The sequence below is a fragment of the Lathyrus oleraceus genome, chromosome 7, assembly GCF_024323335.1.
Source record: "Lathyrus oleraceus cultivar Zhongwan6 chromosome 7, CAAS_Psat_ZW6_1.0, whole genome shotgun sequence".
NCBI classification, from domain to species: Eukaryota; Viridiplantae; Streptophyta; class Magnoliopsida; order Fabales; family Fabaceae; genus Lathyrus; species Lathyrus oleraceus.
Window position 1 is genome coordinate 297,013,726 of NC_066585.1, and position 15,054 is coordinate 297,028,779.

General features: G+C 36.7%; 1 protein-coding gene across 1 annotated transcript; it reads left to right on the forward strand.

Moving 5' to 3' along the window:
- Positions 1–12,729: 12,729 nt before the first annotated feature.
- On the forward strand, positions 12,730–14,178 carry LOC127103512 (uncharacterized). The gene has a single exon (XM_051040765.1). The coding sequence runs from the start codon at positions 12,730–12,732 to the stop codon at positions 14,176–14,178; it is 1,449 nt and encodes a 482-aa protein (XP_050896722.1).
- The last annotated feature ends 876 nt before the right edge of the window (positions 14,179–15,054 follow it).

Below are 15,054 nucleotides of genomic sequence, written 5' to 3' on the forward strand. Positions count from 1 at the left end.
CTTCTTCAGAGTCTTGTCTTCAACTTCAGATCTTTAGGCCTTTCTTTAGATGTTCACTAACAAAAGCAATACTTAACTTATTCCTGAAATTTTAGTCCATGGTCATACACACTTGAACACATATTACTATACCCAATTGCTCTTTAAATACTTTGGTATCATCAAATCCTAAGAAATATGGTACAAATCAATTTTGTTCCGACAAAGACGATTAGTCTTAAAACGGGAGTTAAATTCTGATTCCACTAGTCGATCAAGTGACTCCAAACACAAGAATATGTGACGTGGGAGTGAATTTTGTTATTTAGAAATTGAGATTAATTTAAATTTTTATTTTTTAAAATGGTTTATATTAGTCCAACTGACATAAATCAACTAAGATATATGGTTTATATTTGGACCAGAGAGGATAAGGAAAAAGTGCAGTGCAATTTGAAAGCAAAAACTATTATCACTATCATTTTTGGCATTGATGAATTTTTATGTGTTTCTCACTATGATACTGCAAAAGAAATATGGGACACCTTTCAAACTACCCATGAAGGTTTAACTGAGGTAAAACGGACTAGGATGAACACGTTAACCCATGAGTACGAGCTTTTTAGAATGAAACCTGAAGAAAACACTCAGGATATGGAAAAGGGTTTATTCTTATTTTTAATCATATGAGACCCTTGGGTACAGCTTTTCAAAATCGGGATTTAGTTATTCAAGTTCTAGATACCTAAGACGCAACTGAGAACCTCAAGTCATTATAATTTATAAATATAACGACTTGTCTTTTATGGATTTGGGTACTTTGTTTGGTAAGTTGTAGGAAGAGAAGATGGAATTGAAAAGGCTAGATGATAACGAAGAAGAAGAAAAAAAAGAAGAAAATCCTAGCTCTCAAAGTCGAAGAAAACAAAGAGTCAGATACTAATGAAGGAATGACATTGTTGCTCCGAAATTTCAAAAGATTCATGAAGAATGACAAGAAAAAAATTTCAATGATGGCTGAAGAAACATGCTTGTCAGCTTATTAGATTACCTAAGAAGGAAAAGGTGATTGGAATAAAATGGTTGTAATTGGAAAGATCAAGGTTTAAGTGAGACTTGAAATTGATCAAGGTCCAAGTGTGACTTGAACTCGATCAAGGTTATTGAATAGTGATTCAACAAGATATAGAGCAACAAGGTGGTTGACGAATAAATTGGCGTCGCCATGGTTTCAAGTCAAGGTAACTATTTTAGAAGTATGCCTTAAAAACTTTGAGTGATGAAGGAAAGAAACCTTGTTTCGATATTGCTATAAATTATAAAATCAAAAAGCAACAAGAATGTTAGTGGAAGACATCAAAGCCGTAGAGGTAAGTCCAGAAGGCAGCAAGTGTGGTCTGGGATTTTCGGGTGTATCGGGCTTGGTCAATTCAACTCATGGATCCTCTCATTAATTTTAGAATATTATAAATATTTTTTATATTAATTTATATATACTATAAGATAAATAGAGATACTCTAAGATACTCCAAATTAATATAAAATATATTATAAGATATTTATAATCTTTTTTATTCTAAAATTTATTGGGTTATGTTTTGGTCATGTTGAGGATCCTTTGGGTGTCAGTAGTTAGAAATATGTATATCTATCATTATTGTCTTTATAACCTTTAGAACTTTACAATTGAAGACAAATAGGATGATTAGGAATCCTCGGTAAACTTAGAAAGGCAATGATTGAAATTCCTTGGATTTCTTGGAATTTGGGAAACCTTTAGAGGCATTTAATGGGATTAGGAAACACTTTTAAACACCTTGTACTTATGTGATTCATATATAGAGAGTTTATAAATGATATCTAAGGGTAGAAAATATGACTTTTCTTGGGAACTTGAGTGACTATTTTCTTCTAACTCATTTGTAATATTTTGTAATAACTTTTGGAAGTATATTTAATTAGAGAGCTTCTGTATCCCCCATAATAGATCATTTTATCTATCCGTATGAGGAACATTCTGTCCTTTGATTCTGGCTTCATCGAGACGGATAATAATTTGACAATAACATTCTGACATCAGGATGTCTCTCAACCAAAATCTCAATCGAGAATGTACCCTGAGTATGGATAGACATGAGCTTGATGCGGATGAATGCAAAATGGGAATGATGCAGATGCATGAATGCAAGTCACGGTGCCATCCTTCAAGTCATCTGAACACCAACTGTATGGAAGTTCTGGTCTTTGAATTGATCACAATCATCTGAGGGCCTGAGTAACCATAAATCCAACTTGGGGAGTTTCGAAATAAACGGAACGGAGGATATACTACCATCATCACAGGACAATCACTGGACAGATAACCACAAGATCCTCTGAACAGGTACCTTCAAATTCAACCCGGGGATCCGAAATAAACGGAACCCGCTGATAAATACCACGGACAGCATTCCGGCATGTCAGAAATGAATATCCATAAATCCGACTTATAAACAGAACCCGGATCACGAAACGGACCAAGGTCACCATCCAATAGTCACCATCAGAACCTGTAAATGATCATTCCCGCCCCTCTCACGTGTGTAATCTAGGCCAAGGTAAGGTCAAGAGAAACGCAGGATAAACAACCCTTTCAAGAATATCATCATATGCACACCAGGTGTATGCAACGATAATACCCCATCAGAATCTGAACTGCTCGTGATACCATGTTCCGCTAAGTGGCGTCATACCACCCGCTTCCCATGAATCACTCTATTCCTAGGTGTCCTAAAGTTCACTCATAGCCTGTGTATTGGGCCTTTACCTCTTGTGACTCCCACCCCACAGAGAAACCGATACACAGCCAGCACAGTATGCATGAAACAGTAAAGCGCACATAGGATGCAATGCAAGCAGGTAAATATGCAAAGCAGTAAATAAACAACACACAATAGACAGTAAACAAACAAACGCTAGGAAAGGCCCGCTAGGGAAAATAAATCCCCAGCAGAGTCGCCAGCTGTCGCTCCCCAGGATTTCCCGAATCCAGGTACAAACGCGAAAAAGAGTGGCGAGAGGGAAAAGGATAGAGTCGCCAGCTATGTACTTTTATCCCAAGAGGAGGGAAAGGTAGTACTGCATAACCTAGAGGGAACGGATAAAACAAGTCTCGAACCAAAGAAACCGAGTAAGGGGGCCGGTTACGTGAAGGGAAGGTTATCGCACCCCTTCACGTCTGTGGTACTCCACAGGATCCACGATTGCTATCTATGTCTAAAGTGTGTGTATAAAAAGTCCTACATGCAATGCGAAAGAGAGAAAATCAAAGTAGGGAAAATAAAGAGTTATTGCTCGCACAGGCCCTACCCTGCTGCATACGTATCTCAAGAAGGATTGAGAATCAAAGCACCGTAGCTCGGCTAACCTGTTTCTATTTGTTCTGTGTTTTTTAGGTGAACGACGTTACTACGCAATCTACCGGATGCTCGACCTCTGGAGACTTACTCGCCTGTAGTAGAAGGAGTTAACGTGTTCTTAAGAGAAGATAGAGTTTGTTTGTGTTTTAGGAATGCTCATGCAAGAAAGGAAGTCCTAGACGAAGGAACCGTGCTACCTTAATTGACATGCAAACGAGAGACTATACGAAGTCTAGCAATCCTATGGGGGACTATAAGCAAGTCTCAAAAGAGAACAACGAAAACTGGAAATGGAATGCCAATCAATGGGCTTACTTCCAACTCCAAAAACAAACGGGAAACAGAAAGCCAATCAATGGTCTTACATCTAACTCCACAAAACAGAAAACAAATAGCCAATCAATGGTCTTACATCTAACTCCTCAAACAAACAAGCAACAAATGCAAACACACAAAATGCAATCATCACACTCTATACACAAACAAGAGGCTCAGACAAATTGGTTGGGCTTTAGTCAAGGGGTCATATCAACCTCGACAAACAAGCCAAAACTGTAGGGGTGTCTTTGAGCTCTTAACCACTAACATTGAGAGTTAGGGTGAAGCTGATGAAAGGAAATGAGGATAAGACCTCATGCTCTTAACCCTGGCCTGGGTGAGCTTGAATCAAAGAATGCGTGGGGATCCAGAATGAGGGACCCTATTCCACTTGACTGACTCTATACAAGATCTTGGGTGTTTATTCAAAAGCATCAGCACGTAGTGCGAACATAATGAAAGACTCAACTGAATAACAGGGGATTGATTGCAAATCCCTTCTATCTGTCAATTGCCTCTTCACTTAGGAGGACTTAACAAGTAACATGCCTCATTTAGAGGTCTTCAACACAAATATAAACAATCACAATCATTGCCTCTTAAGGAGGACTTCAGCCAAACGCCTGCCAAAAAGGCGACAGGACTTCCAGACTACATGGAGAAAGAGAGGTTACCTAAGTGGTAAACCAACCACAAACCAAAGCAAAGCTCAAGCAAGAGCTAAAAGCGACTAATGTACCTGTACAAAAGCCAAACAATTAATATTTACATTCAGAAAACCAAAACAGACAACAGAGGAATCAACCAACAATTATACACAAGGTAAGTCTCAAATGCAAGCACTCAAGTGAGTTCATCACATCCATGGACCTACAACACAACAAGAGTTAGTAAACAAAGCAAATGGCATCTCAAATGATGAGGCCACACCAATCATTAGTGCTAAATACCTGAAACACAAACACAATTGGTGAGTACAAACCACTAGTACAAAGACTAGGGTCAAAGGCAAGTCAAATGCCCAAAACAGAAGTCAACATTTCATATGAAGCACATTCAATCAAACAAGAAGAAAGCCTCAAAAGGACCAAAGCCAAATCATAAGGCAAGGCCATCAATTAATCAAGATAAGGCAAAGGCAAACAATGTGATCACATTTGGACATCAAACATAGAAAATCCACATTAAAACAGAAATGAATCCAATGATCATGAAAATTTTTATATGCACTAAACATGTTGTGAACAAGCATCATACCAAAAATTAGGTCCATAAGATGACAAATGGTGTGTGAATGAAAATGCACAAGTATAAGGTCAAGAATGTGACACCAAATGTTACAACATATGTCCATGTGTCTAAAACAGTGGTATTAAATGGTAAAAATGCCACACAAAAGCCAAAAGATCATGTTACATGTTATGAATAAGCATGTCAAATTTCAAGGCAATTGGACAAATCATGAGCATTTCACAAATCAATTAGCACAACATGTCATTTTGGCATCATGTTCAAACATTCAAGCACAATCAAAAATCCAGAAATACAAAAATCAGGAAATAAATGCTAAAAAAAACTAGACATTAAAATGAACATGTGAAAAAAAATTTTGGATTAAATTGGACATGTATGCTATTTTTTATGATTTTTGGAATTGCATGAAATAAATGGATTAACATGAAATAAAGTGGAAATAATATTTGAAATGAAAGAAACATCAACGTGCACCAGGCGGAATCGAACCAAGGCAAGGCAGGGTCACAACGCGCTCAAGAATTAAATCAATTGGATTCAGAAATATGCACACAGGCAGGATCGAACTCGCGTGCCAGGGATCAAAGACGAAAATCAAAAATGGAATTCACAAAGCACAAGGCCAGGGTTCGAACACAGGTAAGCAAGGTTACTGGTGCGCTCAAATGAAAAATCAAATGGAAATTAGCAAAAAACCAAGCGAGGTATCGAACAGAGGTCAGCGAGGTCAAATAAGCGCTCAGCATAAAAATCATTTGGAAAATCCAAGAATACATGCGCTGGGATCGAACTGAGGTTCCTAAGGTAAAAAGAAACGCTATAATTGAAACGCTGCGTTTCAGATGGAAAACAAATGGAAAAACAAGCGCAAGGCAAGGTTCGAACCGAGGACTTAATGGTTCACGCGTGCTCAAAGCCAAAACCCTAGGCATTTGAACCAGACGGTGGAACGCGGTGGTTTCCACCGTCTTCCCCGATGAAGCCACGGCGGCGCTCAAGAACAACATTTCCAGAATTGCACATATTATACATCGTTGGAAAGATCTCTTAACGTAGAACACGAATCTAACAATTATTTGGCCTAAATCTCCATGATACGCACGGATCGAACGAAAGAAATTCCATGAACCAAACTTGAAATCATCATATCTTACTCAATACTTATCCATTTTTAATTCTAAAACTACCAGCATCACCAGCACAACAAGACCTACAAGTTTATGGCAATGAATTGGAGAAAAGTGAAGGTCGAAATTCACCTTGTTTGAAGAGCAGTGACCAAAAACAATGTCCTCAGCTGCTATGGAGCTCCAGATTCACTTCTTTATGCGTGCCTTGAAGCTTTGTGAAAGAATTGGCAATGGAAATGGCTTGAATCTTGCTTAATTTCAGCAAACCAACTTCATGAACTTGCACTTGTGGAGCTCGAATCTTGATCAAATCTTCAATCCAATGGTTCAATCCTGCTCAAAATTCCACAATGAGTAAGAATATGCAGAGAAAATCAAGGTTTGTGTGAAGAATTTGGGAATTCGAGGAGAGAGAAAATTGGGAGGGAAATGAGAATTTGAGATCTGAAATTGTGATTCTGATCCAATTCAGTTAGGATTAGGCTTATATGCTCCCCACTAATCATGCTGAAATCAAGTTTAAGTATTGGCTAATTGTGATTAAGGAAGAATGAGGTGAAAGTGCAAAATACACAAGTGTGCTTAGCATGTGATGGTATGCACGTGAACAGTGCCATGCAAGTGTGCAATTCCACTTAAAATCAGCTCATGAACATGATGGGATTGGTATTTGGCTCATGTGATCAACCAATTTCAAATTATGCGTTTTCCCTCCAAAATGTACTTGAATGGACAAATGGTCATGAGAGCTTCTTTCATGCAAAACAATGGTTGATTTGGAATCTCTTGATCACAAGGAGCATGTTGCAAAAAGAGTGACTCAATTTGGAGTTTTGTAGCCAAAGTTATGCCATGTTGAACTTTCATGTACACATTGTGATCCTTTACTCATAACTTCTCAACCATTCATCATATGCTCATGATCTTAGACTTTTTGAAAATGGAAGAGAAAGATCTTCAACTTTCATGTTGACCAAAAATTCATTTGAAGCTTCTTTGATGTTGGAAAATCAAGTTGAATGTGTTCCAAAAACTTGCCATTTTTGGAAACTTGAATTACAGGTCACTTTCCATTTTTGGAAACTTTTGATTTGACTTCAAAATCTTCAAGATAGATGTTTGACATGATGAATAGGCCTTGTATGAACATGAATGAGATGCTTCCACTCCCTTCCTCATCTCAAAGCCCTCAGTTGACTACATAGTTGATTTTTATGGTCCTCAGATGACCTGGGAGTGCACTGATGAATTTGGGTCTATACCACTTGGTACAATTGCTTCAAAATGAACCTTAGCTCATATAAGCTCTTTATAATGATCATGTGGCCTTCATCTCAAGGAAAGACTTGCTCTTTTGCACTGAGGATTCTCTTGATGCCAAATCTGACTGTCATGGCGCAATGCAATATGGAATGAAAAATGACCTAAAAAATGATTGAATGCATGAATGAGTGAGGGCAAATTTGAGGTGCTACAATTATTCTATTAGTTTTTAGCAACACTTTATCTGACATTTCTTTTTGCACTAGAAGCATGTTGACACGGTGTCACACCCCAAATTTTACCCCTAGATTTCATAATCATTTTCATCATAGCCATCATTCATGCATAACTAACCTCAAGATCAAGATATGCCTGGTTTGTTTCATATGTGAATTAAGGTTTCCCTCAAAGAGCTCAAAGGATTGACCATTCAAAGTTTTGGATTGGTCATCAATAAATCAAGTTCTCATACACTCAATATATCTCTCTCCATCAACAAATAAGAGTATTGTGTCCTAATCAGAAGTGCATCAAGCTTCACTTTCATCTGGTTCACTAATTAGGGTTTCTCAACAACATTCAATTTCATCTGAGAATTTTGATCAAGACATGATCTCAAGCCTTGAGACATCACTAAACACACTAAAGTACATATTAGGGCCCATCCATGATGTTCAATTTGCTCAAGAGTTTGAATTCATTGAAGATCAAGAATTGAAATTCATCTGATACACAATCAATGCACTACAAAGTCAAACCTTTGACTTTTGAGATTTATGATCAAATATGAACTTCTCAAGTTAAATTTCATGAGTATATGCTTAATTGATGAATTTGATCAAGAAAAATCAAGATAAATGAGGTTACTTGCAAAAAGGGCAATCTTGAAAACATTGAAAATTTCACTAAGTACCCAAATTTCATGTTCAAGTGCATTACTTTCTCAGACCATAACTTCCAATCCGAGCAGCCATTTTCTTTGCTACAAAGCTCAAATGAAAGCTCTTGTTCCATACTTCAACTTTGTCCTGGAGGGTTGATTCCATAAAAGTGGAAGGATTTTGAGTTATGAGGACATAAAGTTGGTGTCTCAAGTTGAAACACTTAGAAAATTTTCAAGACAGCATTGATCCCTAAAAAGTGATAAATTTTACAGCCAGTTTTCATTATGATCCACTTTGATTCAGAAAAAACTCAAAACATGAAAGTTGTAGAGCATGTTTGGGGCTTTTTAAAAAGTACAAGTACATTTTTTTCCCATGCATGAGCTGTGAGTTTCGAAAATGGGAAGTTGGGGTTCCAAACTTGAATTTCAAGTCATGTTCATGCTGAATTTTTGGAGGAAACCCATTTCAAATGTGAAGATCTCTTGATTGCAGGTCCTCTTGTGTATAAATCTCTCCATAATCAGATGTTTATATGAATCCTAAGTGCATTGCACAAGGAGTTGAGGTTTTGTCCATTGCATTATACCATTTATGGGTGAATTTGCAAAAGGTCACATTACTACTTTGATAAAGCAAGCTTTATGCCAACAACTCAATCTTTCACCCTTGAAACTTGTCCCTAAAGATCACAAATAATCTTAAGAGATCAGAAGCAATCTTATAGAGGCTAGGGAGATATGACAAACTCCTTCAAATCCAACTATTCATGCAAACTTCACTTTCATTCTCAACCAAAACCATAACTTCACAACTTTTGTTTCTAATCAGTTCCAATCCTCACTCTTTTCCTATAAATAGAGGGATCTCTTAAGCCTCAAAACACACAACAAGAACCCCTTAACACTTCATCAAACTCCCATTCCATTAGAATTTGCAAAAACACACTATTTTTGCAAGTTCTCTAGCCAAACTTATTCTCCACATGTATCTTCCAAACGAACACCACAAATCATCTCTAGACATCATTTAGAACTGGTTTAATCACTTGAATAAGTTCTGTAACATCTACTTTATCATTCACCATTTCACTCCTTCACTTTGCAAGAACATTTGTGTAAGATAATACAAGTTGTTTCTGGCCATTCTCATTGTTCAAACACTATCCTCAAGGACCAACAAGGCTGGTGGAATCTCTCTTTTATCTCTGTAATAGCTAAGAAGAAGCATTGGACTTTCTCCAATAGGTAAGTGCACTTACACTTTAAACTCTTGTTCATGCATCATTCTTTAATATTTATTGAAGTTAAAATGTAGTACATAGTGTATTTGTTGTATGTTTGCTACTGTTTTCATTATACCATGCTCATGCATTAAGATTTTATTGTTTGGAAATTAAAAGTGCAATTCTGGTTTTTGCCTTGGCACGCTTTGTACATTGATTTTTAGGATGAGATATTGATACCATTAGATTCCTTGCGAAAAATAGAGCAATTTAGGTTCTTACGGTTTTTAATTTCATGGAAAATTGAGAGAGTTATGATTGTTTGAAGTTCTGAAAAAATTAATAAAAACATGCAAGAACATGAGGAAGAAGATGATGAATTGGTGTAATTTTCCAGTTTCTGGAATCGTTTTATTATATATATTAATGTTTGTAAATAAGTTAATGGATGTATCGCCGCCCCAGCGGTTAGAGTGTGTGTGTTAAGGCTTTGTGTGTGCAAGAGGTCTGGGGTTCGAATCGTGCTTGCCCCAGACCCATTTTTATTCATTGTTTTTTTTGCCTATTTATTTTTGTTATTTTTCATAACTTCAAAGACTCATAACTTGATGATCCCTAAGCCTTTTTGAGCCACTCTTTTTGCTATGTGTTCATAATTTTGTCTATTTTATGATGGTGAAAAGAAATTCCAGAATTTATTTATTTTTCACACACTTATACTTGTCTAAAGTTGGCACCCTTTTTAGGATTGTTTTAGGGTTTCAAATGACTTTCTTTGGTTGATACTTTAATTTTTCTTGATCACCATGACTTGTATGAATGTTTTGAATTATATATGAACTTTGTTTGGTGTTGTTAATATATGCCTATTGGTTTTGACCTAATTTTGACTTACTTTAATGTATGTTTACATGTTTTTGTGCTTTGAACTTTGTTACTATACCATGAGCTTTTGTGTGTTTATTTTGCCATTGATCCATGATTCACATGTCATTCTTTCATGTCTTGTTGAACCTTTGTATGCATTTATGCCATTGTGTTTGTGTTTGTTTATGTGTTTACGAATGCTTTAAACTTGTAGTAACATGTCTTTGTATGACTTGTATGCTTACATGTTCAAACTTTTTGTATGATGTTGAACCTTTGTTTATGATCATATTGAACCTTAACATGCATGTATTTAATAACTTAAATTGTTTTCATGATCAAGTTGATGTTATGTCTAAACCATGTCTTACTTCATGCATACACATGTTCATTCATACTTATTATGACATCCATATACATGTTCATGAATTGTTATGTCATTCATCTTTGTTTCTTCATGATGATATATTCATGTCATTCATATTCATGTAACTTGATACATCTTTGATTGATGTTGTTGTACCCTTGTTCATGTTCACATGTTGTACATATGTGTTTACATACCATGCTTGATATTGTTATGATCATGCTTCCATATATTTGTTGATGTCATGTATGAACATCTTCTTCATTTGATTATCTTTGTGGATGTCATGTTTGAACATCTTCTTAATTTGTTAATGTCATGTATGAACATCTTCTTCATTTGATTATCTTTGTTGATGTCATGCTTGAACATATTCTTTATCATGTGTTTATTCTTGTTGATGTCATGTATGAACATCTTCTTCATTTGATTATCTTCGTGGATGTCATGTTTGAACATCTTCTTCATCCTTGTTTATACTTGTTGATGTCATGTATGAACATCTTCTTCATTTGATTATCTTTGTGGATGTCATGTTTGAACATCTTCTTCATCCTTGTTTGTTCTTGTTGATGTCATGCTTGAACATCTTATTTACCATTTGTTTATCTTTGTTGATGTCATGTATGAACATCTTCTTCATTTCATATCTTTGTTGATGTCATGCTTAAACATCTTCTTCATCTTGCTTATATTTTGTTTATCTTTTTGCCTAAATCCAAGAGAAAGACCTCTTTATTGACTTAATGTCATAGGTAGTTTAGCAATCCCTAGTTTCCCTTTGACCTTGTTAGAGTCATTCTCACTTTCAACTTAGATTCAGGTAAGAGTTACTTGGTAACTCTTGTAAGTATGTTTGTTATGAACACTTACTCCCCCCTTTGGAACCTTGATCACTACCAAGTGTTCCTTCGCCCTTAGTTAGGTGAACTACGGTTGCTCTGATTCCATCCTTGTAAGGATACGTAGGCACATGACCGCGAAGTTTTGGCGAGCAAACTTAATAAAACCTTTAGGTCCTTCCCAATAAAACATTTCCAAATAATAGAAAACAAATAATAACATAACACAAATACTTTCAAAAGGTTCCTATAGGATACTATAGATATTAAGGATGCTAACACCTTCCCTTAGTATAACCAACCCCCGAACTTTAGATCTCTTCGCATTGTTTTTACATTGCACAATTAGGGTTTTATTCGACCTTTTCCCTTTCCCTTGGATAAATTAAAGTTCGGTGGTGAACATTTAATGTTTTGTGATTCAAGTTAATACAATAGCTTGATATCCGATTCTCACCGCGACAAAAATGGCGACTCCACTGGGGACACATTGAAAGAGGGTTAAGCCTATTTTGATTATATTTGTGTTGTTATTATTGGTTGTTTCTCTTGTTTGTTTGGACCTTTATTTTGGGTGATCCATTGTGTGGTGAGGTAAGTCCTAACCCGGATTTAAGTGTATATAAATAAGATAGGATGTGGTATAGTCAAGAAGGCTTATAGGGAGTTTAATCCCGAACAAGCTGACTTGAGAATCCACCACTCATGTGGAGGTTCCCTTTACAATTAGTATTGTTGATCAAGCAATTGTGAAAACACATACTATATTGATTTGGGTAACCTGAGAAGCTGAGGACCTTAGTAACCCCCTTTACCCCACTTGGCCTTTAGGATGTAGTGCGATGACTATGAAGGTGTAAATCTGAAATAGTTGATACGCGATACTACACTCAAATTAGATTCTCTTGAGAATATTATTAACTCCCGAGTAATTGGCGTGTTGATAATATCCGAAAGATGGGTCGATAATTTTTGGGAACCTTTGTAGAACCCGTTATACAGGTACAAAATAAACCTATAGTACATTTGGGATGGTTAGACCCATGGCCTCATGCTCGCAACGTCGAACCTTTGAACCCTATTTGTGTGTGACCCTTGTTTGTGTGTTTGTGCATTTATGCATCCATGCATCATAAACATCATTTTTTTTAACAAAGTTTTCAAGGAACTTAGGAACTTTTGTTGCAAACATTAGGTTTATCATGGATTTTGGAAGGAAAAAGACTCAAAAGTACACTTTCAAGAGTCCTAAGTTAGAACACCTAAGGAAATTGGGATATTTGGTTGTTGATACAGAGGCTTTCAGCAAAAGATATGGACATTTGCTCTCTCTTTTGAAGATCAACATGGCAAATGGACTTCTTTCTACTTTGATTCAGTTTTACGATCCCGTGTATCACTGTTTCACTTTCCCCGACTATCAGCTTATGCCAACACTTGAAGAATACTCTCATCTGATTGGTGTTCCTATTTCTAGTCAAGCTCCATTTTTTGGTTTGGAGGAAGATCCCAAAGATCAAGACATTGCAAAGTCTACTCACTTGAAAATCTCAGAGATCAGGGATCACATGACCACAAAAGGAAAAATGCTTGGTTTGACAGCTAAGTTTCTAATGAACAAAGCTCAGTATTTTGCTAGAATTAGGAGTGTGGATGCTTTTGAGGATGTTTTTGCTCTACTTATCTATGGATTGTTCCTATTTCCTAGTTTTGATGACTTTGTTGCCATGGATGCCATCAAGATCTTCTTAATAGGAAATCCAGTTCCTACTTTGCTTGCTGATGCATATCATTCTGTTCATATGAGGAATTCTTATAGTGGAGGAATGATTACATGTTGTGTGCCTATGTTGTACAAGTGGTTTATTTCTCACTTGCCTAGGTCTCATGCTTTTTGGGATCTTAAGGATGGTCTTTTATGGTCACAGAAGATTATGTCTCTCACACATTCAGATATTGTTTGGTATAGTCGTGACTATGATGGAGTTAGTATCATTGATAGTTGTGGAGAATTTTCTAATGTACCTCTCCTTGGTACAAAAGGGGGCATCAGTTACAACCCAATCCTAGCTCGGCGTCAACTTGGTTATCCAATGAGAGATAAGCCAAAGAATATTCACTTGGAGGGTTTGTTCTTTAAGGAATGTGAAGATTGCAAAGCGCTCAAAGAGAAGATTGTGCACGCTTGGCGCCATGTTCATAAGTTAGAAAAGAAAGTCTTAGGGAAGACAAATTGTGTCTCCTTAGAACCTTATCTTAAATGGGTGCAAGATAGGGCCATCAGCTTGAAAATGCCTTATCCTCGCCAAGAGCCTTTGCCTTTAGCTGACAAAGAACCTACCTATATCTTCATGACTGATGCAGAGAAGTTGAAGATTGCTTTGACCAAAGCGCATCGAGAAAGGGACGCTTGGAAGAACAAGTATCAAATCATCAAAAATGAGGATGAAGAACTTCAAAGGCAGTTGAAGATGAAGAATGAAGAAGAGCTCTCCAACAAGAAGAGGAAGGTGCAAGAGGATTTATTTTCCTATGGCGTTCAGTCAAATACTCCTTGGAAGTTGATCATGGATAAGCTTGTGCTCGAGAAGGCTGAGATGGAAGAACAAATTAAGAAGCTCAACTTGAGGCTACTAGGGGAATCTCCTTAGGACTTTACCTAGCTTTTATTTAGCTTTGTTTAGAACTTTTGAAAGTGTACTCAAATTTTGTAACTCCCTTTGATTAATGAAATGAGTTTCTTTTGGTCATTGTTATTTGCCTTTTGATGTTTGCAATTATCTCTTAAGTTCCTTGAAACTTAAAAAAATAAAATAAAAAAAATTCATTGCATTCATGCACATGTCATCACACTTGCATTTTTTATCAAAATAAAAACTCATTTCCGTCATTTCTTCTCCAATAGTTTCCATATTGAGACCCTCACACCAGTACAACACCAGAGCTCAAGCCCGACGTAGAATGGCCGAGCAAGAGCAAGAGATGGAAAGAGTGAATGAATAGCTTACAGATCTATGTGGGAATATAGGTCAAATCATTGAGATGTTGCAAGTAATACGTGCAAAGATGGATACTCAACCCGCAATTGTTTCTGAGATCGTCAATCCGGTGATTACTCCTCAGCCAGCAGTTACTACTCCAGCAACTTGGCCTTCCTTTGGTCTTCCTTATGGTTTTGTGCCTCCTCCTCAAGGACAGTCCACTTAACACACAGTTCCATTAACTACTGAAGTTAATCAAGTGATTCCTACTTTTGCACCCACTGCCATGCACACTCGAGTTCAACCGTACTTCGATGATCATCAACAAGTGTATGATATACCTGATATGTCTGAAGAAGGTGATGAAAGACATCAAAAGCTGAGAGAAAATGTTGAAACCATTGAGAAAAGGCTGAGAGCAATGGAAGGTGATCAGATCTTTGGTGCTGCTGCTAGAGAAATGTGTCTTGTATCTGGATTAGTGATCCCCGCAAAATTCAAGATACCTAACCTTGATCAATACGAAGGAGCTACTTGTCCCAAAAG

Bases quoted from the DNA above. Each gene is read 5' to 3' on its own strand.
- LOC127103512 (XM_051040765.1), top strand. From the start codon at position 12,730: ATGGATTTTGGAAGGAAAAAGACTCAAAAGTACACTTTCAAGAGTCCT.